The 23,303-nt window shown below is 38.8% G+C and overlaps 1 protein-coding gene across 1 annotated transcript in view; it reads right to left on the bottom strand.

Moving 5' to 3' along the window:
* The window catches only part of LOC144293733 (ceruloplasmin-like), a 29,770-nt gene extending 7,268 nt beyond the window's left edge, over positions 1-22,502 (bottom strand). The window contains exons 1-16 of the mRNA XM_077864735.1: positions 22,304-22,502; positions 21,218-21,468; positions 19,693-19,905; positions 19,039-19,209; positions 17,990-18,232; positions 15,428-15,593; positions 13,680-13,810; positions 13,178-13,318; positions 12,691-12,902; positions 10,562-10,712; positions 9,727-9,939; positions 7,108-7,315; positions 6,164-6,303; positions 4,167-4,295; positions 2,183-2,289; positions 1,049-1,250 (exon numbers count right to left, since the gene is read on the bottom strand). Coding sequence (XP_077720861.1) covers positions 1,049-1,250; positions 2,183-2,289; positions 4,167-4,295; positions 6,164-6,303; positions 7,108-7,315; positions 9,727-9,939; positions 10,562-10,712; positions 12,691-12,902; positions 13,178-13,318; positions 13,680-13,810; positions 15,428-15,593; positions 17,990-18,232; positions 19,039-19,209; positions 19,693-19,905; positions 21,218-21,468; positions 22,304-22,458 — 2,833 coding nt within the window. The 5' untranslated portion in view covers positions 22,459-22,502. The remainder of the gene's footprint in view (positions 1-1,048; positions 1,251-2,182; positions 2,290-4,166; positions 4,296-6,163; positions 6,304-7,107; positions 7,316-9,726; positions 9,940-10,561; positions 10,713-12,690; positions 12,903-13,177; positions 13,319-13,679; positions 13,811-15,427; positions 15,594-17,989; positions 18,233-19,038; positions 19,210-19,692; positions 19,906-21,217; positions 21,469-22,303) is intronic.
* Positions 22,503-23,303: the final 801 nt, after the last annotated feature.

The following is a 23,303-nucleotide window of genomic DNA, read 5'->3' as shown; positions in this document are numbered from 1 at the left end:
TTTACCTCCCTAGCACCAGTATGGTGCTCTGTGCCCTCTACAAGGCTTATTAAAAGGTGATATGTAACAAGGATGCAATCCTTGAATTAATTTCAAATTTACTATATGTGTCTTGGGGCAAAAAAATGAAGAAATTGAAAAAGGTAACATTTGCATTTGCCTTACGTAAGGATCCCTTATCTAGTCCCTGAGCTTCCTCAGGTGAAAGGCCTGGGACCTTCAAAGTCCAACTGAATGTGACTGTGGCTAAGTGAAATTGTTTATGTGCTTTCTCTTTGAATACTTGTCTCATTACTATGATTCTAGATGGGAGGGAGGACATAAACAGGACGTGCTTAGTCACAAACCACCTATCAAAGAATTTTGGTTGATGAGCATGGGGTTTTTTGAAGTGCTGCCTGGTGGGAAGATTGGATGGGGTCATGTGCTCTCCAGTTTGCCACAAGCTCCACCTCTCTCTAAGTTCACTTAGGTAAAATACTTAGAAAAGTGTGTAGGAAAGTTGTCTAGAAATGATAGCTGATATTCTTAGTTTTACATCACCCGCATGGTTCCAGAAGCATTGGAATTTGCCTCGCTGCTAAGTCTACAGCCCTTAGGCCAGATCCAGCCCTCTTGCCTCCTGTTTTTCTATGGCCCAAAAGTAAAGGATGGTTTTTAAATTTCTAAGTGGTTGAAAACAAAAGCACACAAAACAGAATATTTCCCAACACATGAAAATTACATGAAATACACATTTCAGTGTCCATAAAAGAAGTCTTACTGGCTGGTAGCCACTTGCATTTCTTTACATCTTGTCTGTGGGTGCCTTTGTGCAGAGTGAAATAGAGCCTATGGTAGAGACTGTGTGGCTTACAAGTCTAAACTCTTTACTATCTGGGCCCGTATGGAAGAAGTTTGCCAACCCTTGGTCCATGTGATCTACACAATGGCCCTATGCAATTGCCTTCTCTCAACTACTGAGTTTGACAAGTGTGACCCTTCATTCGTTCCTTTTGTGTGAAACAACCTACTGGCTATGGTTGCTGAGTCAGCTAGTAGACATTACCGTGCATTTGGTTGCTGAGGTCAAACTGTTCATCATTCCTGTCTATGTTGTTCGGAGCTGGAGAATAGGTATTGACATTTTCTTCAAAGTACCAGGATTTGTTCTCATTAAAAATCATAAAGTGGAGCACACGGTGAACTATGCTGGCTTTGGTGTTTTTGCGACATACGATCAAAGGGCCTACCAGTCCACTGTTCAGATCCTGGAGAGGCAAAGCAAGATTATCCGCTGTGCCCCCAACTAAAAATTTCCCCCAACCAGTGAAATGAGGAGAATCAACATTGAGTTCTAGAAGGTTCAGATCCTGAGTTTTTAGTTATTAGGATTCTGAGAGTGAGGAAGAAAATGTTTGACATGTTAAATCCTTGACTAAGGAAACTGTCATCTCACTCATTCGATTTGAAGTCTGAAGAGAACAACTAACTCCTAAGAGAGATTTTAGTCACATTCCTTGGTGGATTTAGCTCTATTTTTGAAATTTTAATTAAAAAAAAACAAAAACAAAGCCGAGAGTTTTGTTTTTAATTAGAATTTCTTGGCATTGGAGTTGGTTGGCAGCAAAGTCTAAAGGTCTTAAATCCTTTGCCCTGTGATGCCTCTGCCCCCAGAGCCGCTTTCAGCTGGGAGCCTTGGTTTGTTTGTACTCATTCTGGTTTTGAGTTGAATGTCTGTGTAGATTCTTGTTCTGGGCAGAGAGTGTGCCAAAGTAACTAAAAGTTTGGAGTTGAAACTTTTGTTGTTGTTGCTAAATGAAAATAAACTGAACTCCAGAGTTGATGCTTTAAAAAAAATATACATACGCATGTGTTTATTTCTCATTAATTAGAGACTTTTAACTCCATGCTTTGTTTTCTGTAATCCAAATCCAACAAGACAAAGGAGAGGATTATTACATTTTCCTATTCACAGTGACACTTTGGAAAATGTCATGAATCGATATAATCATAATGCAATGACTTTGCTCTTGGAAAAATGCAAATCTCTGTAGAATTAAAAGCTGAGCAGTATTGAGGCTACTTAAAAGAAAGATTACATAGAAGTAAGTTTTTTTAAACACACATAAATTCCTTCTTTCTTCTATTATAATTTCTAAGAGGAGATAGGAGAAAAACTATGACTTGATTTAAAGTGTACCTTAATCACATCCACGGTCGAATAGTAAAACCAAGGTATGCACTCAAAGTCCTTTGAGGCAGGACCAGATCTCTCAGGAATCTGCCAAATGTATGTTTGGAGCTCTCCTAAAATAGACAAATGCAGTGTATATAAACAGAATCTTTTAAAGCACTTGTTTTTATGGAGAAGCAGATAATGAGCAAACCCCAAAGCCATACAGATATCGAGCAGCACAGTCCTAGTTTTCACTTCTGGCTCTCCTGCTCCTAGCTTTGCCCATGTGTTTATAGTTTCTGAGTTTCTGCTTCCTGCTGCACATAAAATGAGAATTTAGGGATTAGATAAGATAGTTCAAATAAAGCATTACTTGGGTCACAGGGTGAAGTTGATGTAACCATCACTGCTGGCTATTATGTTCCCAGGGTTATTGAATGGAAACCTTAGAATGATTTTGCCATTGAAAAATGTCAGTCACTACATATCTAACTCATTTGTTCAACAAATATTTATTGTAGTGAAGGTATCTCAGGCTTTGAAACGTGACAGATTTGTTTTGAATATCAGCTGAACCTTCCAATGTATAGATCACATGTGCCTCTTCCCTGCTCCCAAAGCAGTTGCATTAGCCCCACTGAATCTAAATCCTATGCCTATTTCGGAAAAGGTCTTTTGGATACCTCCTTCCACTCCTGCCCCTTGCTGTATAATCTTGCATATCCCCCCACTTCCAGAGGCTTAAATTCATTTTCCTAAGCGCTTCCACTAACTGATCCTATCCCCAACTTCCCTGCTTCCAAATCTTTAACAATCAATCTACTTAGTACCAACCCTCACCTTCCAGGGCACCACACAGTGCCTGGGCACAGCAGGTACTCAGAAGTGTTTGTGGAATGTAAGCAATGCGATCCTTCTCTGACTAATGAGAACAGAGTGCTGACTTGCGAACTCCCTTGATAGGAGATTCATGTTGGTACTACTGTGGGACTGTCTCTTTTTTAAAATCAAAAGGGAATATTTCACTTGCCATCAAAATCTCAAAACAAAACAAAACAAAACAAAACAAAAACAAAATCTCTCTTTCATCCCTCTGCCCCACACACCTTTTCTTTCTGAATTTAGGTCTTTCCTTGATTCCCCTAACTCCCAGAACTAGTTGTTTCGGTAGGCAACTATGGTAGACATTCTGGATGCCCCTCTCAGGTTCCCCATTTAAGAATGAAGGAATCTTTGCTCCACAGGCTGTCCACTTCCTTCCAAGACAGCCTTGGTGGAAGAGAGCCACCTCACCCAAGCTTACATCCAATGACAGATTCATGGACAGAGAGGCCCAGCTTCCTCACCCCAACTCAGGACTGCTGAGTGCTACCCTCTCTTTGGAACTTCTAGGGGTGGCTGTGATTTCTATTAGGCTATGTCTCTGCTTAAGCTCTCCCCCTGCCCGATTCTGTTTCGTTGTCTTTCTCTCCATAGGCTTTGATCTCAAGACCACTATCTTCCCACAAATTTTTGCTTCAGAGTCTACTTCCTGGGCATTTATATTAAAAAGTATTTGTTTTTGTCTGAGGTCTGTGGAATGCCATACTGTATAGTGGTGACACCATAGGAATGTTAATACATGAAGTCCATTATTTTCTCTTAGTGGCTCTCTTTCTCCCGCTCCCTTCTTCACACACTGCCTCCTATACTCAACTCCTACTCTAGCACTTGAATTGGAGAGATGGGGCATAGCCTAAGAATACCTGGCAGCTGGATGGTGGAGAGATGGGAGGGTAGGTGGTTCTAGAAAAGAATTGTAGACACTGGGGAGTTTTGTACATGGAACCCATCCTGGAAGCAAACTCAAGACTTGCAAAAGGACCTCGCTCCCAAACTCCTTCTTTAGACCCTTCCTACTAGTCCACTGGTCTCTGTCATCTAGAACCACACCCATACTTAAGAAAGAATATTAGCACATAGTCCTGCTTCAAAACTTTGAAGCTTTTCTCTGTCCCAAAGCAGTTACCTGGCTGTGTTGGAACAACAGTGGAATAGTTTGTTTTCACTCCATGAGCATGAATTGAATATGGTCTTGAGGCTTTATTTTTAAAGATAATTCGGATTTTTTGACCAGGAGTGAGAAATATTAAAGGACCTGGGGAATATAAAAAGGAAAATGTGTGGAAATTGTTATTTATTTTAAATTATGAGTCATCTGTCCTCTTAAGTATTTACACAGCAACTTATTTTTATCCTTTTTCCTTAACATGCAGCCAAATAAAACATACTTTTAAACAAGTGGATTATTGATGGTTTATGAAACATGGTTTTTGCCTTGAAAACTTAAGTCTCTAGAAAACTTAACTTTGATGAGCATCAGTTAATGCCTATGAAAACCCACAATTTAGAAATGAAATATTTTCTTTTCTTTCTTGACCAATCTTATCACTTAAGCCTTTTATCCTTTTCCCCTTTGACCCTAGTGGAGAGTTAGGAGGAGCTGGAAGGCCTTTTTATTGACCCAAAGTGATTTTTTTTCCTCTCAAGACTGAAGACCCCTTCATTGTACTCTCTCTCCCAACCATTCCAGGCCAAGAACTGGAGGTAAAAAAAACTGTTTTAAATCTTCTTTCTTTGTAGAAGCAGGTTATATCAGTGACTCTAAAAATTCTGAAACAGAGATGGTTTTGATATGAACAACTAAGCAGTAAGAATTCTCTTCAAACTTGCACTATAAATGTTGAAATAAGAGCCCTGAAGATACCTATTGGACATTAGATGCTAGCTTGGGACATCCTCTCTTTGTCCGCATGGCTATTCCATCTTCCCAAACACTAGAGAATTGTTATTACCTTTTCCATAAAGTGGTTCATTATTTTTTTGGATAAATCATAATGGAATCTAGAGGGTCACATTGTATTACTTATCTTGTTGCAGTCAGCTAGAATCCTAGTGAAAACTAACATCCTGCTGTTATTAAAGATAGGGTCACACCCAATAGCAGTGGGAATTGGATAGCACAGCCACTTTCTGGGGGTTCCAAAGAGACAAGCTCAAGAGGCCAATGAGGATCCAAGAAGAACAAGAATTTCTCAACAGCATGTAAATCCATCTTCTCAGGGTCCCACACCAGAAAACAGTCCACAATAGGGGCACCTGGGTGGCTCAGTCAGTATGTGACTCTTGCTTTTCAGTTCAGGTCATGATCTCGGAGTCTGAGATCGAGCACCGTGTTAGGCCTCTTGCTCAGTGCGGGATCTACTTGAGATTCTCTCCCCCTCCCTCTCCCTCTGTTCCTCCCTTGATGCATGCTTCTGCATTCTCTCTCTCTCAAATAAATAAATAAATAAATAAATAAAATATTTAAGAAGAAGAAGATACAATAGACACACAAATATCAAGACCCAAATAAAATTTGACCATATGGAAATGCCATTTGACTTCTGGAAATACCATGCAACATACAGAAATGTCATTGACATATGAACACATCATGTGACCTCTGCAAACGCTGTGTGATTTAGGGAAATGTTACATGTAGGTGCTTGGGGGTGACTTGTGATTTTCCTAGCTGACCTGTCAAGGGTGGAAGAAAGGGCTATACTTTTCCTCACTCTTGGAAAGAAGATGAAACTTTAAATGTTTAAATTAAACACTTAAATTTAAACAAAGAGATCCCCCTCCTCACTATAGCAGGGCTTCTGGGCTTCATTTTAACAGTGAAATGATCTCAAAATGCTACTTCTAAGCTCTCTGGAGTTCTTGAGTCCTGCGGCTAAGAAGCCAGGTAATCTGAAACTGACACATTAACTTTCCATGGTCTTTTCAGTTTCCATGAAACAACACTTAAATCAATTCTCTTTTCACACTAAAAGTGCCTATTAGCAAACAAATTAGAATTAGCATTATAGGCACTTTCCTCTGTTAAGATGGAGGTTGACAATATCCCAATGTGTACAACAGTCTCTGGTGGCTGAGGACAAGAAGAAAAACGTGAAGATCAGTCTGATTGTATATTAATACCTAGTATGTCCAGATGTTTTTCATCTTCATTTCTTTGTGTTAGATTCTCGAACGTGATATCATCATACTGACGGTATATGACTTTCTTGTATTTGGACCCAAGATACGTCCCAATTCTATCCAAATATATGCTCGTTTTACTTTAAGGAAATAAAAACAAAACAAAAAAACCCACAAAGTTAGCTAGTTTAACCATTAAGTTAGGAAACTGTCATATGGAAGAACTAGTTTAACCATTGAGTTAGGCAAATTGTCATTTGGAAGAACTCCTTAATGAAACAACACAATTGATTAATATTTAGAGGCTACTTTACCTCGGAAAGTAATTCTTCTTAAAAAAATGTATTAATACTGGTAAGACTGTTGGATAAATTCTGTACTTTAAAACATGTTTTGTGGATGAAATTTTAGTTTTGATATATGAATAAATAGTAAAAGTGAAAATCAGAAAAAGAAATCAAGTGCTACAAAAAGAAAAACAAGGGTCTGCCAATAGAGGCTCCTAGAAGAGAGATTGACAGAAACAAACGAAGACAAAAGGAAAACCTGACTGCTGCCAAATGTTAAAGGTAGTTGAAGTGATGTTTATTACACCTCAGAGTGGTCAGGTTGGATGATATCACACACACCAGCCAGACTGGATGCAAGGAATGAAAAGAAACACAGCAAGAAATAAAGCACAGAAGTAAGTGACACAGATTTTTAGAAAGAATTGAAGCCATTTATAATTGAAGGTAAGACACACAGATACATTGTGAAGTTATTTGTAATGGGATGAATCCTAAGCATCCTCACACCTACCACGCACACACCCATCACTCACATAGCAAACAAATACACAACACATGCACACACGTTCACACATTTTTGTAAGGCTGGAAAGAGAGGGTGGAGGACTCCCAGAAAGAACTCTTGTTGGTTAGAGACGGAAGTTATTGCCATACTTCTCTCCTTGTAAATGCTGCAGTCGTTTCTCCCACTTCCTGCTAGGAGAATAATCCCACACAATTTCCTCCGCAGCGATATAAATGGTTTTTGCTTCCTCATACTGTGTTTGATCAGGGTTTGACTCCGCACATTGCCTCACGTCATATTTATGTTTCATGCCTCCTTCATAGTGCTCTGTCGTTATACAAACCACATCAAAAGTTCCTAAAGATGAGTAAGAAAAGAATGCATAAAGCTTTGCATTGAGATTTCTTTTCTCTAAGAAGTCATCTGTAAGACATATACTCCCAAATGTAATATAGTAGGATAGTCCATTGATTCTTTTTTCCCTTAATTTGACAGATACTTCTTCATGCCAGGCTTGTTCTAGGCACTTGGGAAACACCAGTGAGCAAAATGGTTAAGAAAATGCTTGCCCTGGGGGTTTATATTGCATGGTGGGTATTGTCGAGATAAACAAGACATAGCAGGTGATGTTTTCATAGGTTGGAGGCTGATGAGCGCTATGGATTAAAGAGAAAGGCAGAACCATGTCAGAAGGATTGAGAATCCTGGGCGGGGTGGGGTGGGGCGGGGGGAAGTTCCAGGGAGCAATGAGCAATATATTATGGGATGATCAAGGTAGGCCTTGATGGGAGGTGACACTTGGACAAAGATGAGAAGTGAGTGTTGGGCCCAGGGAAAGAGCAATCCAGGTAGAGGAAACACACAGCAAAATCCCCAAGCTGAGGGCCTGCTTGGCGTGTGTGCAGACCATTCAAGAGGCCTGTGTGTCTGGAGTGGAGTGAGCAAGTGGGAGAGGAGACAAGCTTGGTGCAGGTGGGAGGGGTGGGGGCCTGGGGGCCACTGAAATTCTGTGGCTCTGTGAAATGGGGGGCCATTGTGGGATTTTGAGCTGATGAGTGATAGGGACACTGACAGCTGTGCTGAGAACGGATGGTAGTGGGCAAGCGTGGAAGGAACGAGACCTGTTAGGATGCTGAGAGGGTAATCCATGAGCGATGGTGCAGCTTGGATCGGAGTGGCAGCAGAGGGGTGGTGACGGGGTGGTGACAGGAAGTAGAAAGCCTCAGAATCACACTTTCAAATCCCCAGGCAATGACCACAGTGAAAAAACTCCAGCCTGGTTCCTACCAGTAAATTCCACCTGAATTCAGGTTGTCTTTCAGGAAGACTGGCAAGGATCAACCCGTCAGACTCAAGGGTTTGGGAAGAAGTATTTGTTTAGAATGAACTGACGCCCATGTAGCACAGCACTTGACACATAGCAGGTGTCTCCACACTTTTACTGCAGCTGATATTGTTAAGGAAAGAGATGACGAGCACAGCAATATTTTTTCTTTTTCTTTTTTCTTTCTTTCTTTCTTTCTTTCTTTCTTTCTTTCTTTCTTTCTTTCTTTCTTTCTTTCTTTTTTTTTTTTTTTTTTAGTCCAGGAAAACGTCTCCAAGGGAAAGGAGAGGAAGAAGTGGGGCGGGCAGAGGCAGGAAACTGCTTGCCACCTAACGAGGGCACAGGGCAGAGAGGAGAGCCAGTGCTCTTAATCACAGGTTCTATTTATTTGAAAAGTAAAAGAAAAACTTTTTAAACATAGAAAATGTAATCAAATGAATCTGTGGTGTCACAAAGAATTCAGATACCAATCTGTGGCATTTATGGAGTAGCTAGCTTATTGTATAGCCAGCGTTTGATTTGGTGCCACTAGCTTTTGACCAAGATGTATGGACTTTTATTTTATTTATTTATTTGATTTTGGTGAAGGTGTATCTGCAGGATAAACGAAGGAACTAAGATTTTATTGAACATCTAACATATGCCAGGCATTTTGTGCTACATCTATCTCACCTGCTCCCTGTCTATTCCTTTTTGTGGATTGTAAAATATTGCAATCCCTATTTTACAAATGGTGGTATTAAGCTCAGAGCAGAGGGGAGGCTCCTCTGATGCCTCTAGCAATTTTCTTTCTTTTTAAAAAATTTTTTTTAATTTTTTATTTATGATAGGCACACAGCGAGAGAGAGAGGCAGAGAGAGAAGCAGGCTCCATGCACTGGGAGCCCGACATGGGATTCGATCCCGGGTCCCCAGGATCACACCCTGAGCCAAAGGCAGGCGCCAAACCGCTGCGCCACCCAGGGATCCCCTCTAGCAATTTTCTAATAGGGGGTGCCTTTTAAAAAATTTTTGCCCCAGCAATTGACCTCACTGAAATGAGAACATTTCCCTAGAATGCTAAGCCAGCAAGGAGAGGGCTAGAGAAAAGGCAAAAGCAGAAGGCAGGTCTGGGAAACAAATGGATAGAAGAATAAGAAATGGAGTAGATAATAGAGTGAAAGCAGATTTAAAAAAAAAAATCTTCATCACTTTTGAGGAGTGTGGGTTGATTTAGAGTCTGGAGGCCAGGAAGAGAAAACCGAGAGGGGTGAAGGTGATTTTGTGACCTGGGAAATGCTATATTACCGCTCCTATAAATTAAATGGAGCAGGGGAAAGGCTTTTTAAGTATTGCTTACATATGAGTTCCTTTTTTTCTGTACAAACAATATTCAGCGCATGTAAAGACACTGCTTTTCATAATCTTGACATGTTTCAGTCTAAAAGAGAAGATCTACTACTTACCTATGGAATCGGGTGTCATAAAAAGTGTCTGGGAGGTGTGGGGAAACAGAGCTATGGTGTCATCCCTTGATCCTAAGGAAGTAAAGGTATTTCCTGAAAAATATATCCCATGTAAGTCTTTTACGGATCCCACACTAAGAACGTGCCATGAAACGTTGTCTCCTAAGCACATATCCAATCCAGGCAGATTTCCATACATGTATCCGTTTATGGCTAGAAGACATTTGTGACAAAGAAAAGAATATTTAATTTTTTTATAATTGGCATCCCTTCAAATTCCACAAAGGATTAATCATAAGGCAGCTCAATCATGTAAGAATCTCAAGATTATCTGAATTAACTCCTTCCTTTTAGATACGAAGAAACTAATGCCAAAGAAGCAATTACTTGTCCAGTGTCATTAAGCTAATACTTGGAACAGTTAAGATCAGAGTCCGAGTCTCTAGACTCTAGACCTTTCCCCCTACACTTGCAGTCTTCAAAAACCAACCAAACAACCAGTCAGCTAACTAACCAACTCAATAAACATTCCACCCACCTATGTCATTAATTTGACAGTAGAAAAATACATGACTTTTCTACCTCACATTTAGTAATAGCTAAACAATATAGTCCACCAACAAGACATTGTTAAATATTCAGTAAACTGCATGTAACGTAATCATCCTAGTAGATAATATTTTTATTCAGAAATTATCTTTAAAATAAACGTGAAACATATTAGTCAGCCCTTGGGGGCAAAAATGTAGGTCTTTTTTAATCTGTAATTCTTTAGACATAATGAAATAAAACAAGTGCTTAATATGTGTATCTTGTAAATTGTATGTTCCCTTACAGTGCATCTTGTTGGACTCTTTGAAGTCTGGATCCTTTTTATTCACATTTTCAGGGTTTTTGATAAATGTTTTGATATTTTCATCCAAGAGATAATTTTCATTTTCATCAAATATCGTGGCAAGCAGGTAAAACTCTTTGTCTTTTCCTTTCTGTGAATAAGAATAGAAAAAGAAATAGCCCCCAAATCTTAATGCTCTGTATACAAGATCTAGTCAGATAGTTGATCTGCATACAGGATTTCCTATACAAAGTTTTTTGATACTCCTGGAAAACCCCAGCATGGATAAAGGCATGAATCCCACTGAATGGATTGATCACAGAATGAAGTTAGGAGAATTATCTACAGCTGTTTTCATATAAAGCTTTTACTCTGGGAATTCATACTGCTGAACTTCATTAAACTGTATGATCATAGGCGATTATAGTGGCTTTTCATAGGATGCTTTGTAGAAAGTGAGTTAAATAAAATGTTTTCAATTCTAGAAAGTCTGCATTTTTAGCATTTATGAAGAAATTATATATGTACTATAAGAATTATGAGATTTGTAATGCTTCTATTCTGTGGATGCCTGTTAATATATCATCTCATTTTCTTTTTTTCTGATTATGATTTTTTATTTATTATTTTTTTAATAAGAAATTTATTTTGTATTGGTGTTCAATTTGCCAACATACAGAATAACACCCAGTGCTCATCCCGTCAAGTGCCCCCCTCAGTGCCTGCCACCCAGTCATTTTCAAATAAAATATACATTCAGTTATATATATATTTATTTGGGGAGATTTATTAGGCTTTATTACCTTATAAATTACAAATGCAAAAAAGAAATTGGATATTAGATCACTTGTGAATGGGGAACAAGGGAAATTCATTACTCAAACATTTATTGAGTACCTACTACATGCCAGAGAGGGGCTGTGATTATTACAAAAAATTAATAAAACCTTGTGTATGGTTTCAAGGAATTTATGGTCTAGTGGGACAGAAAGGCTGACAAATATAATTGAATAGATAAGTGTTCCAATAGAAAAAATACACAGGGAACTATGGTAACCTGCAGAAACCACTTTAGTCAGTGAATATTGTCTGAAGGGCAGGAAGGGACCTTCAGTAGGAGTTTTAAAAACGTCTCCCCTTTTGGGGCACGTGGGTGGCTCAATGTTGAGCATCTGCCTTTGGCTTAAGTTGTGATTCCGGGAACCTGGGGTCGAGCCCTGCATTGGGGTCCCTGCAGGGAGCCTGCTTCTCCCTCTGCCTATGTCTCTGGTTCTCTCTGTGTGCCTCTCATGAATAAAAAAAAAAATCTTAAAAAAAAAAAAGATTCCTGGGTATATTTCCCTCTCCATTTGCCCCTCCCTCTGCTTATACTCTCTTTCTCAAATAAATAAATAAAATCTTAACAAATAAAAAATAAAAACATCTCCCCTTTTAACGGGCAAAAGCAGTGAGGAAAGGTGAGTCCGGAGAGAAAGAAGAGGACAAAATCAAAGAGATGTAAATTAGCCTTTCTTACTCAGGGACTAACAAGCCAGTTCTGCAGCAGAACCAGAATTGCACACAAGGCATGAATCTGGAGGGATCAACAGGGTCTGATGTGCTGACTTCAGAGTCCACGAACTGCAGAGGAATTTTTCGTGTAGAGAGTGCTATTGTTGGATTTGAAAGGAAGGGATCTGGAGCTATGTTGAAATAAGGTGAGAGTAGAAATGGGAGTGAGAAGGTTAAAGGAATTCAGAAAGAGGTGATGGTCCCTCAAATAAGGCAATGGTATTGGGAGTTTGGTGACTAAATGTTGGAGGTGAGAAAGGAGTTGTTGATGGAAGTCCTAGCTTGGGTGGAGTCATCAACTAAGAGACAGAGTAGAGGAGAGAGAGGCAGGCAGTGGTTGTCTGGAGGGAGAGGAAGAGATCAAGCAGTCAAAAGGAATTCAAGGTGTCTGGAACATGCTACGGTGAGGGCTCATTGGGTAGAGAAAGATACAGGTCTGAAGTTGAGAAAACGAGAGAACGTGAGAATCAGCACACAGAAGAAATTGAAACTGCCCATTGCCGCATTGTTTTTCCTCTGTAGTTCTGTCTCAGGCAACCTCTCACCAAGGCATATCTGGACATAGGTCCATGACTCACCTGTTTGCCATTCTTTCCAAGAGTTCCATTTCTGCACACGAGGAGAGGCCCTACAAGGCCACTGTTGACATCTTTTGTCATATTTACCGAGGAATAGTATAACCAGGTCAGGCAGTTGGGATCCGTGGAGGTAGGACCCACGTCTCTTGGAATTTCCCACGTATAGACAAATGTCCTCCCAGGATTTACATGTGAGGAGGGTGGAGGAGTACCTAGTAAGAAATGAATATTTCTAAAATAGGACCTAGGACCAGAAGTGCCCTAGTCTAGACTGTGCGATCTCTGAGAGCAAGCACTGTATCTGGCTCACCTTGGAGCACCTTTGGGTGACAGCTGAAAGGGGCTGAAGAAATTACCACCATAATAAGGACACAGAGCTGTTATGAATTGAAAAGTGGGCTGCATAACGACTTGAGGAGGAATTTTACTTTCTAGCTGACATCATATTGCAGTGTGGCTTGCTTGGGCTCCCTCGAGTGCTACTTACGTCTTCCAGGGGTTTTGTAGAACGAGCCCTCGTTGTTCTTGTTGTAACGTAGTCCATGAGGGTGAATGCTGAGTGGCACGGAAGCCTTGTTATAAAAAGTGATCTTGATGATCTGTCCCACTTCTGCCTTAATAATAGGGCCTAGAAACCAACAGAACTGGTAATTGTGCTCAGTTTTCACAGACATAATTGTCAGGTGTGTTACTTGAGTGACTTTCTTCTAGGAACAAAGAGATGATGCCATGAACCAGAGATGCATCCAACTGCAAGAGCTCTAGATGGTTCCGGGTCTTAGGACATCACTTGAGATCACATGAATATCTTAATCTTATTGGATATATAGGAACAAAAGAATGTAGTTTAACATTAGGTGAATCAGAGTGTATTGTTTCCATAAGGTTATAAGATGACAGCTGAAATCTCTAAAACTGTGAGATGTGAACACCATTTTGATTGCACAGGATATGTATAAATGATGTTTATGCTATAAAGAGAATTTTACCAAGGATTCCAAGGTGCTTTTCTCTCGCCTTCTGTTTTTGGAAGGAAGCATCCGTGTATTCACGGTAAACTAGTTTTTTGTAAGTTCCTCCAATTCTAGTTGGGCTTTTTTCAAAATACAGCTGAGATTCACTGTGCAGAGAAAGTAAACAGGCAAAGGACTTTTCAATTAACAGTGATCATTCGGAAAGAAGGCCAGAATCTACATACATCTGTTTTTAAATTACTTGTAATTTATTTACAGAAACAGTGCATGCTCATCATTGAAAATTTGGAAAATAAGAAGAAAACTGACCCCCCCCCAAATTAAAATCTTCAGAATCCCATTATCTGCATATAACCACTGCAACACTTTCTGTGGATTTCTTTTCAGTCTTTTATCTATGCATGTGTACACGAGAACTCATGTCTGTCTACCTGGTGGTTTATCCACATACTTTCTTCTGGTATTTTTTCAGTCAGGTAGTAACAAACACCACCTCTAAAACAACTATGTGCTGAGATTCAAGAATATTAAGATCGGAGATGTCATTCTTATTTTAAAATTATATTACAATAAAATTAAATGGAGTCCCCTGAGAAAAAGTGATCCCTAGCAGTGAAGTAGTAGTAGAATTCCATAGCCAGGACAATCAAGCAAGCTGAAAAAAAATCTATTAATTCATACTTATTTTAGTCAATATAAAATGAGAGTTGTACCTAACTCTGAATCTAATTTTTGCTCTAAGCCCAGATACCCTTCATACAGTTAATACAAAATTTCCATCACACAGAATGAAAAATTTATTGATGAACTTAAAATATAAGAGAATAAATATTCACTTGATAAAGCATTCTCAGTTTTCTCAAATTTTCTGTGGGTAAATTAGAGAAAAATAAATACCATGGGAAACACTGCCTGGTGATTTTAGAACTTGATATCTTCTGACATATAACTTTCATACAATAGACTAGAAGGATTAAAATTCTTGTAATCTTTGAGTTGGCAGATATAATTATAACCGTTGGACTATCAGAAAAACTTTTTGAGCACTTTTAAATTCTGATGCCACAGTAATATATTTTGGTCTTAGTTTTTGGTTACTAAAATAGTCACAGGAAAGAGTAAAAAAAGTAATAAAAAATATCAGTGGAAATTAATTATATCTTCAGATCTTAGCAGGAAAGCATAAATTATGCATGAGGAATGTTTTTGAATTTTTATAAAATTGTTATTGATAACATTATCCACTATGTCTCAGAACTATATATAATAAATCAATTTAAATTTAATTTAATAAAATTAATTTATTGCTAGGAAAAAAATGAACTGTATGTTTTATTTTGCACTGGCTATTGAGACATTTAGAGAAAAATTGTGTGTGGTAATGATCCTTAGATTCGGTATTTTCTAATTATTGATATAATTATCTTTGGGGGATCCCTGGGTGGCTCAGTGGTTTAGTGCTGCCTGTGTCTCAGGGCGTGATCCTGGAGTCCTGGGTTCGAGTTCCACGTCGGGTCGGGTTCCCCACATGGGGCCTGCTTTTGCCTCTGCCTGTGTCTCTGCCTCTCTCTCTCTCTCTCTCTGTGTGTGTCTCTCATGAATAAATAAATAAAATCTTAAAAAACTAATAATTATTTTTCTATCCTTGTTTTATCAATATATTTTAATTATAAGATGCCTAAATCCTTTTCAGGAGTAGCTGGTTACAAAAAAGTTCCATTATCTTTATTTAATCATAAATATTTCAATCACTGAATTATTACCTTCCAGCTGCTGTTAAATTTTTTTTAGTGAAGTAGTCTACACCAGAGGGAGCATAGTTCCAAACAATTGTTTCAGCAGCAATATAGTAATATACAACATGTGTCGCAGTAATGTGTTTTGAACATTTGTGACAATTCCTTACGTTGAAAAAGGCCTGTATACTATCTGGAAAACAGTAAACCCAAGTAGAGATTGTTACTAAGACATTTCTCTTATTCCACACATATTTTATATTTTAACCAACAATACTGCAACTTTTTCTTTTTTGAGATATTGGATGCATTTTACTTATGGAATCTGTGTAATAACCTAAAACGTATGAAACAAATACAGAAAAGCACGATGTGAAGATGAACATTAGAGGAATACATATTACCGGAGAATAATCACCAGCATTGGACCAGTCCCTAGATGAAGACGGTGCCTGTCTACCATGAAGAATTTTAGAGTCTATTTGGCCAAAAACAACTCTCCTCAGGGATACGAAATTACTACCATTGGCCGCTAATGAATTAGCTGATTTATTAGATTAACTAGTCAGCAGGCAGGAAGAAAATCAAGGCAGGTACCTTTCCATGAGGGCATCAGTCCTGTGCTTTGATTTCAGAGCACTGTCGGTGGGAGTGTAAACTAGGATAGACGTTTTGGAAGGCAATCTGGCAGCATTTGTTAAAACTACAAACCTTCCATTACATAATTTCAATCCTTGGTAGTCACCAAGAGAAATATTTGCACATATATAAAAAGATCCAATAAAAAGATGTTAATGCAAAAAATGTGAAAGCAATTTAAATAGCTATCGGTAGGCAGATGGGTAAATAACTTAGGATACATCCCCAATGTGGAAAACTATACAACAGTGTAAAAGAAGTTAGATGTATGGGGAATGTCATGGAAAAGATTTCAAAACATAATGAAGAGTGAAGAAAGCAACAGCAGAAAATTTTATGCAGAGTGATCTACTTATGTAAAACAAAACGAAATATAGCAATGTGTTTTTGTTTCTATATGTTCTTGTATATTATGTGAGAATGCATAGTAAACAGGTGTTCAAGTACTCACACCCAGTATTTACTCTCTGGGGAGGAACGAGGATGGCGATGGGAGGGTTGGACTAATGGTATTGTTCTTAAACCAGCTCTCTAAAGACAAAAAAACACAATATTTGATTTATTTGCTAATTTTTGTGGTCTAAACACTCCCACCATGGCCAATTTGAAGTTCCAGAGTTTACCAGCTGACTGACTTAACTATCAGCCCTCTTGCGCTGATGTGAGCTGGCTCCCACACATCACATTAGATTTTTACTTCTTCTGTCTTCTGTCCTCCTCCTACTTCTCCCCCTACCTTATTCCTTCCTCTTTCCATCCTTCCTTTCTTTCCAGGCAAAGTCTAGTCATGTATTCCTGTGATTACTAGTAAGATAAAATAAAAATTTAATAAATTTTATTTTATTTTATTTTATTTTAAATTTAATAAATTTTAAATAAAAATTTTAAACAGGGTGGAAGTAAATTTGAAAAACCACACACAACTTGAGGATACAGGAAGAGAATGAAACACACGAGAAAGCTATGGAGTCAATCAGATCAGCCAAGGAACTCTCAGAAGTTTCTCAATTGTGCCTAGGGCTGACCCTACTGCAGAGTTGAGGGCCAGACCTGGCATGAAGTCACCATCTGCAAAGTAAGTAAATCGGAAGAGTCGGGCTGAGCATACATTTTCACCTGAAAATGATATTTCTTTTTAAGTGAGAGATTTTTTACTATTAAATTCAGTCCTCGAGTTGCAGTAGCTGCAAGGGGTTCTCCTTTTCCCCAGAGCGCTGGGAGGGCTCCAGCACACAGGAAGTCCTGATAACTACTTGCTGTGTACTTATTTAAATAATTAGTGGAAGCATGATTCTAACCAAAGTATGGGACTAAGAAGACAGATTTGATCACAAAAGTAAACCCCATTTTCGTACACAAAAAAGTTAAATTCTTCGGTTCTAATAAAACCATGTTTTTCGATTGAAAAGGTAAGAAAACATTTGCATGATTGTATGTAGAGTTTGGTCACATTTAAGTTTAGAAAAGATTAATAACTTCATAACTGGCCATTGTATTATTCAGTGGAGAGTGTTGACTGAAGAGGGAAATAAATGAAAATACAGAGGTTTCTTGAGTTCTGGATTAGTATTGTTTGGTCCCGCAAGAATCCTGGCAATTCTTCTTATAGGGTTTTGGACAGTGTTTTAACCTCTTGAAACTCATTACCTCACCTAAAAATAAACAGTAAAAATACCTGCTCTGACATTCAGCCTTTCTGTAGGGCTCACCGGCTAAAAAGTATAAAAATTTTTTTGTAAAAATAAAACAAAACACCCTGATATACCTAGAAGGGTTCATTATTATGGTGTTATTTGTCAGAGACCTGGGTTCTAGTTCTGATCCCATCACTGACTTTCCAAAAAAGCAATCCCATCACCTTCCTAGAAATCAGTTTTTCCATTTGGAAGACAAGGCGTTTGTGATGGGTTGTAACCTTGAAAGTTCTGTGTAAAGGTCATAAATTCCTACCATGTATCTGACATCTCAGCTTCCACTCTCCAGGGCCTTTGGCTACCATGAAGGCTTCTTGCAGCGAAGCAGGGAAGACGGTAATGGTGTCCTTTCTGTGATTCCGAGATATCAGAGTTTGTCCGTGCAGATAGATGGGGTGTGTGTCCAACACACCACCCATGCCAACAAAATGCCACATGACCCTGTCCTCAGCACACATGGTGAGATTGGGCAGATTTCCGTACATATATCCATTTACCGCTGAAAACAAATATATGTTTTATTTAATTTATTTTTCAAGTAAACTTTACCCCCAACACAGGGCTTGAACTCATGACCCTGATATCAAGAGTTGCAAGCTCTACTGACTGAGCCCACGAAACAAACATGACTAATTTTTCACAGTAGATGAGGACCATATGCTGCACATTCTGCACACTTCCTCTTAAACCTCATAATGTCAACTTTATTCTCATACATAATCTACCATGGGATTTGATTGGTCTTTCACACAAGAAAAGGCCATAATTTTGTATCTAATTAGAAGTCTTAAGAGCATAAAGAGTTACAGGCAAGAGGAGGAAAAGTGAGCTGAAAGTCAGAGAGCAGAGATGAGGGGAAAAGAATAAAAAGAATCTAAGTCCCAGAAAGCAGAGAATAAGGATGGATGACTGAGAGAATAAGAGTATCTTTTCTGAAAAATCCTATATAGAAACGCATTTTTCTTTTAGAAACACATTTTCATTGAATATCTGCTCCGTTATGTTTTTATTCTTCCATAAGATTTTATCACCTTAAAATTACATCTTTCCTGTTTTTACCATCTACTTTTGATCAAGATCGGACTTCAGAAAACTAATGCATCTACCTAACTTTACATGCTACGAAACTTTGCAAACCAGCAAGATTTACTAGCTGCCTTGCATATCAACCAGCAATAACCTGAGTGAAAGACTGGAAAACGTAAACTCAACCACACAAACTTGAACAAAAGAAAATCACTAAGTAGAATCACAGAAGTTAGAGTTATAGGATATTCTGAATAGGAAAGCTTTCTTTAATCTTACAGTGCATGAGGTTGCTCTCCTTGAAGTCAGGATCACTGGCATTAACTTTGCCGGATTCAGTATATGTATTAATATTGTCATTGATATACCAGCTTTTGTTTTCATCAGTTATAGAAAACAGCAAAGCATAAGATCTGTCGATATTTTTTTCCATGTCTCCATCCAGCGTGCCTGAAACATTAAGAACAACAAAACTTGCTCTTTGCACCAATTATTTTTGCTATGAAATAAACCGGTGATTCTAACTGATTCAACTTAATCTTGCACACCGAGGGACAGAACTCTAAGGAACAGGCCCACGGCCTCTCTCCTCTTCCTACTTTCTTCTACTCTGCTGATTCAACTCTCCTCTATACAAGAAAGGGGTCAGTCATTTGGAGAGAAGTTGGCTAAAGTGAAGTCTGCTGGGTTGGACTACCACCTAGTGACCAACCTGCATCACTGGACTTGAACAGAGGTCTTGGACTCACCATCGCCATCCACTGCTCAGAGTCTGAGAGGGCAACTTTACTTTCTTGACTGGAAATCAAGATCAAGGTGGAAAATGGAGCTTATTTGATAGATAACATCTCCACTAGGAGAGCAGGGGAGAGCCCACTTATTCTGGTTCTATTGCTACCATGAGATTTTTTAAAACATGTTTTAACATGTTACCTCTTTTGCAAGTCAGAATTGGTCCAATGAGACCCGAAGCCACGTCTTTTGGAGTGTCTACATGGGAGTGGTAAATCCTTGTCACGCAGTTACTGTCATTGGGTCCAGGCCCCTGATTTTCTTCTACATACCACTTGTAAGTGTATCGTGCCCCTGGCTGCAGACGGTCGTCTTCCTTTTGCTCATCCGTCGTGTTATCAGGATAGAGAGCGCCTACAAAACATAATCCACACTGTGGTCACAGTAACCACTGGGCAAACACTATTTTGAATGTGACTCATGCTTTCTGTATTAAGCCATAAGTGTAGGTTAATTTGTATCTTTAGAATCAAGTGTGCATTTCTCCCTCCTTTTTTCCTGCCTCCTGTCTCTTCTTCCTTAGCTGACTTCCACATGAATGCCCAGCTTGTCTAGTTTCTAGACTAAACTGGAATGAGACAGGCAGTATCATTACAGACTGTTGATGTAATGAATCCATCAATGGTGGAATCCATTGATGGATTCCAAAAATATTTACTGTTTGTCTACTGTATACTTGGACTTCACATACATAAATCTAGGCACGAGAGTTGCCTTCCATATTTTCTTCAGACTTGGGACCCAGGGCATTAAGAGACATTCATGTGTCCTCCAAGTAGACCACTGGAAACCAAAAGTGGCCGTCTGCATTGCATATGTTACCCTGAGCTATTACCCCAGTTCTGAGTCTGGAGCCTTTCTCTTCTTTCTTTCTTCTTTTCCTAGAATTTTGCCTCAGATCTTTATCTCTTGAGGCTAGAGTCCTCATAACTATGAATAAAGTTCCTACATTCAATAGAACACTTTGAAGCATGGCCAACCTCTCGTATCTACCCATCTTTCAGGATGCTTCTGCTCCATGTTGAACATAAACCTTATTCGTTGGCTTTCTTTTCCTTTTCTTTTCCCAATATTTTTAGGCAGCTGTGAGTGTAGATGTGTAGCAGACAAAAACTGTCTGGAAAATAATGATTTCTCTTGACACTGATGTTTTCAAGAGGATAATCCTCACCCATTGGGAAATAAAGTGAGGTGGGAGTAGAATAGTATTTCTGGAAAATAATGGTTTCTCTTGACACTGATATTTTCAAGAGGAAAATCCCCATCCATTAGAAAATGAAATGAGGTGGAGGTAGAATAGGATTTCTGCCAACCTAACATTTGCTCATGAGTGTCTCCCACAAAAAAAAAAAAAAAAAAAAAATTGAATGTGATCCATGCTTTATCCATTAAGCCATGAATTACATTAGTTTGTATTGTTATTATTATTATTGTTGGCGAAAAGTGTGTTTTCTTTCCTAGGAATTGCACAAAGGTGAGTACTTACCCAAGATGAGAAATTGGAGAAGGACTGTCTTGGGTTGAAGCTTTAAAGACATCAAAAAGAAGAGTCTGTATTCACCCCAAACTACTCCCAGCTGATAATTACCCTGCTTTCCCTGAGGTATTGGGTCAATACTTCCCATTAGCAATGGCTCAGGAATTTAAGAAAAAAGGATCCACTTACCTTCATTGTCTTTAGTGTAGGTGAGTCCATGAGGATGGAAACTATATATTCTTGAAGCAAAATTTTTTACATGAACGTAAATCATGTCTCCAGTCTCTGCCTTAATTATTGGACCTAAAAATCCCAGCCAGGATGGCTTTTCAATGATTGTTTGAAATGTGTCATTGGTATACTGAAAATACAAAGCCTTTTTATAGACAGATCCTATCCTGTCTTGGCTTCGTTGTAGATATATGTGGGAATGAAACTCTCTGTAAAAAATCAACAAAGAAACAAAAAGGGAGAACTTTAACAAAGTTTGACAGGAAAGAACAAAACGATTAAATCAACTGAAACTAAAAGACTAAAGACTGTTTCCAGTCTCAGCCACTGGAGAAAATGTGAAGGGAATCAAAAAAGGTGTTATAGGCAAGGAGAACATTGGAGTCTGTGATGAAGGGATCAAATACAAATGTAGCAAGTGATAAACTTGGCATTTTTGTTTACAAGACTTAACCAAATTCTTCATACTGAGCCACATAAAAAGGCTTCTAACCCCACTTGAAGGGGACTTTAGATCTGGAGCATTAGATTGATCCCCATGACTTAGAATTGTTTACACATTTAAATGGGTTTGTGGATTTGCTGGTAGACTTAGGGTCATTTGGGCCAACAAACATGATAAATCCAAACCCCACACGTAACCTCTAGATTTCTCCCTCCCAAATATTTGAAAAGAGAAATCAAGAAACACAGCTGCAATGTTAGAATCTCTGTCATACCCTCCATTTCAGAAGGAAGAGTGTTGATTTATATCTTGACCCCCACACAAACAAAATTGATGAGAAAACGCAGAAGTAGAGATGATCCCTAAAATAACGTGTCACGATGACAAGAGTGGCAGCAATTCTAAGAAGGAAGAATTTCTGATTTCTGATGACATCTGCTTTCCATGCCATGCTTACAAGGAAACAAAGGAAGCAGTTCTAATAGCAAATGTATCCTTAAAGTGTCAATCGTGGGAAATTCTTCACCAGCATTTTATGAATAATCATTACCATCTCCTGTTTCTGATAGTAACCATTTCACTGCAAAGGGATTACTTACTGATCTTCTGAAAAAGGCTTCCCATTGAGCATATTTTTACCAGTAGGAGCGTAGTTCCAAGTGGTTTCTTTGATGCCTATACTGTAGTGCCTATCTTTTGCCCAACCTGGAGAACTAATAAAAGCCAGAAAGAATAATGGTAAAAGGGCCTTCATTTTCAAGCCCTAAGCCTGGAGAGCCTAAGTGAGTGATGTCTGCCTTTCTTTTATAATCCAGGCTATCTTCCTTTGTTTGTGTCCATTTACATAAATCAGAGTTGCATAAGAGCCCATCATGTGTTTCATCTACACATACGTCATTTCCACTCTGAATGCATTTAGTTTTTCTGAGTCAGGTTGGGTGAAATGTTTCGCAACCAACCCATAGAGAATACGGGTGCTTGGCCAGGATTAGAGCTTGCTTGAATTACTGGATAAATGGGCTACCCAGATCATCCATCATCCCCTGACAATTATTATCTTTTCCTAGGTTATAGGAATCATCTCTGGTTTATTCTCCAGACTCTCCTTTCTCACTGTTCCAGTCCATTCTACTACATGCCATTCCCAGATTCTTCATTACATGTTAATTTTAATGATTCAGTCCTCTAGATGTTAAAGTCTTTGTCATTTAATACTTTAAGTTATTCCAAATTAGTTGAGATTCAAGATGCTCCATAATCTAGGCCCCAATCTGATATTCCACGTTCATCTCCATAATTCACTTACAGGACTCCTTCCTTCTGGGAAGTTGACTTATTGTGGATACAGTGAGGGGCTAGGGTGGTGGTGGTGGGGGCACACCTGAACCCCAGAATCAGAGAGCTCTAACTTAACTTTGCCATTTACCAGCTGTGTAACCTGTGTGTAATTGTGGAGCTCAATTTCTTCACTTATAAAATGATAATCACTCTTGGAAGTTGTGAAAATTAGACAAAACAGCACACATTATAGAGGAGCTCAGGGACATCTAAGGAGTCTGGTACACAGTCAGCATTTAATAAATATTATTTACCTCCTTT

The sequence above is a fragment of the Canis aureus genome, chromosome 22 (assembly GCF_053574225.1).
Source record: "Canis aureus isolate CA01 chromosome 22, VMU_Caureus_v.1.0, whole genome shotgun sequence".
NCBI classification, from domain to species: Eukaryota; Metazoa; Chordata; class Mammalia; order Carnivora; family Canidae; genus Canis; species Canis aureus.
Note: the sequence above shows the minus strand (reverse complement) of the source record. Positions and strands in the feature narration are given on the sequence as shown.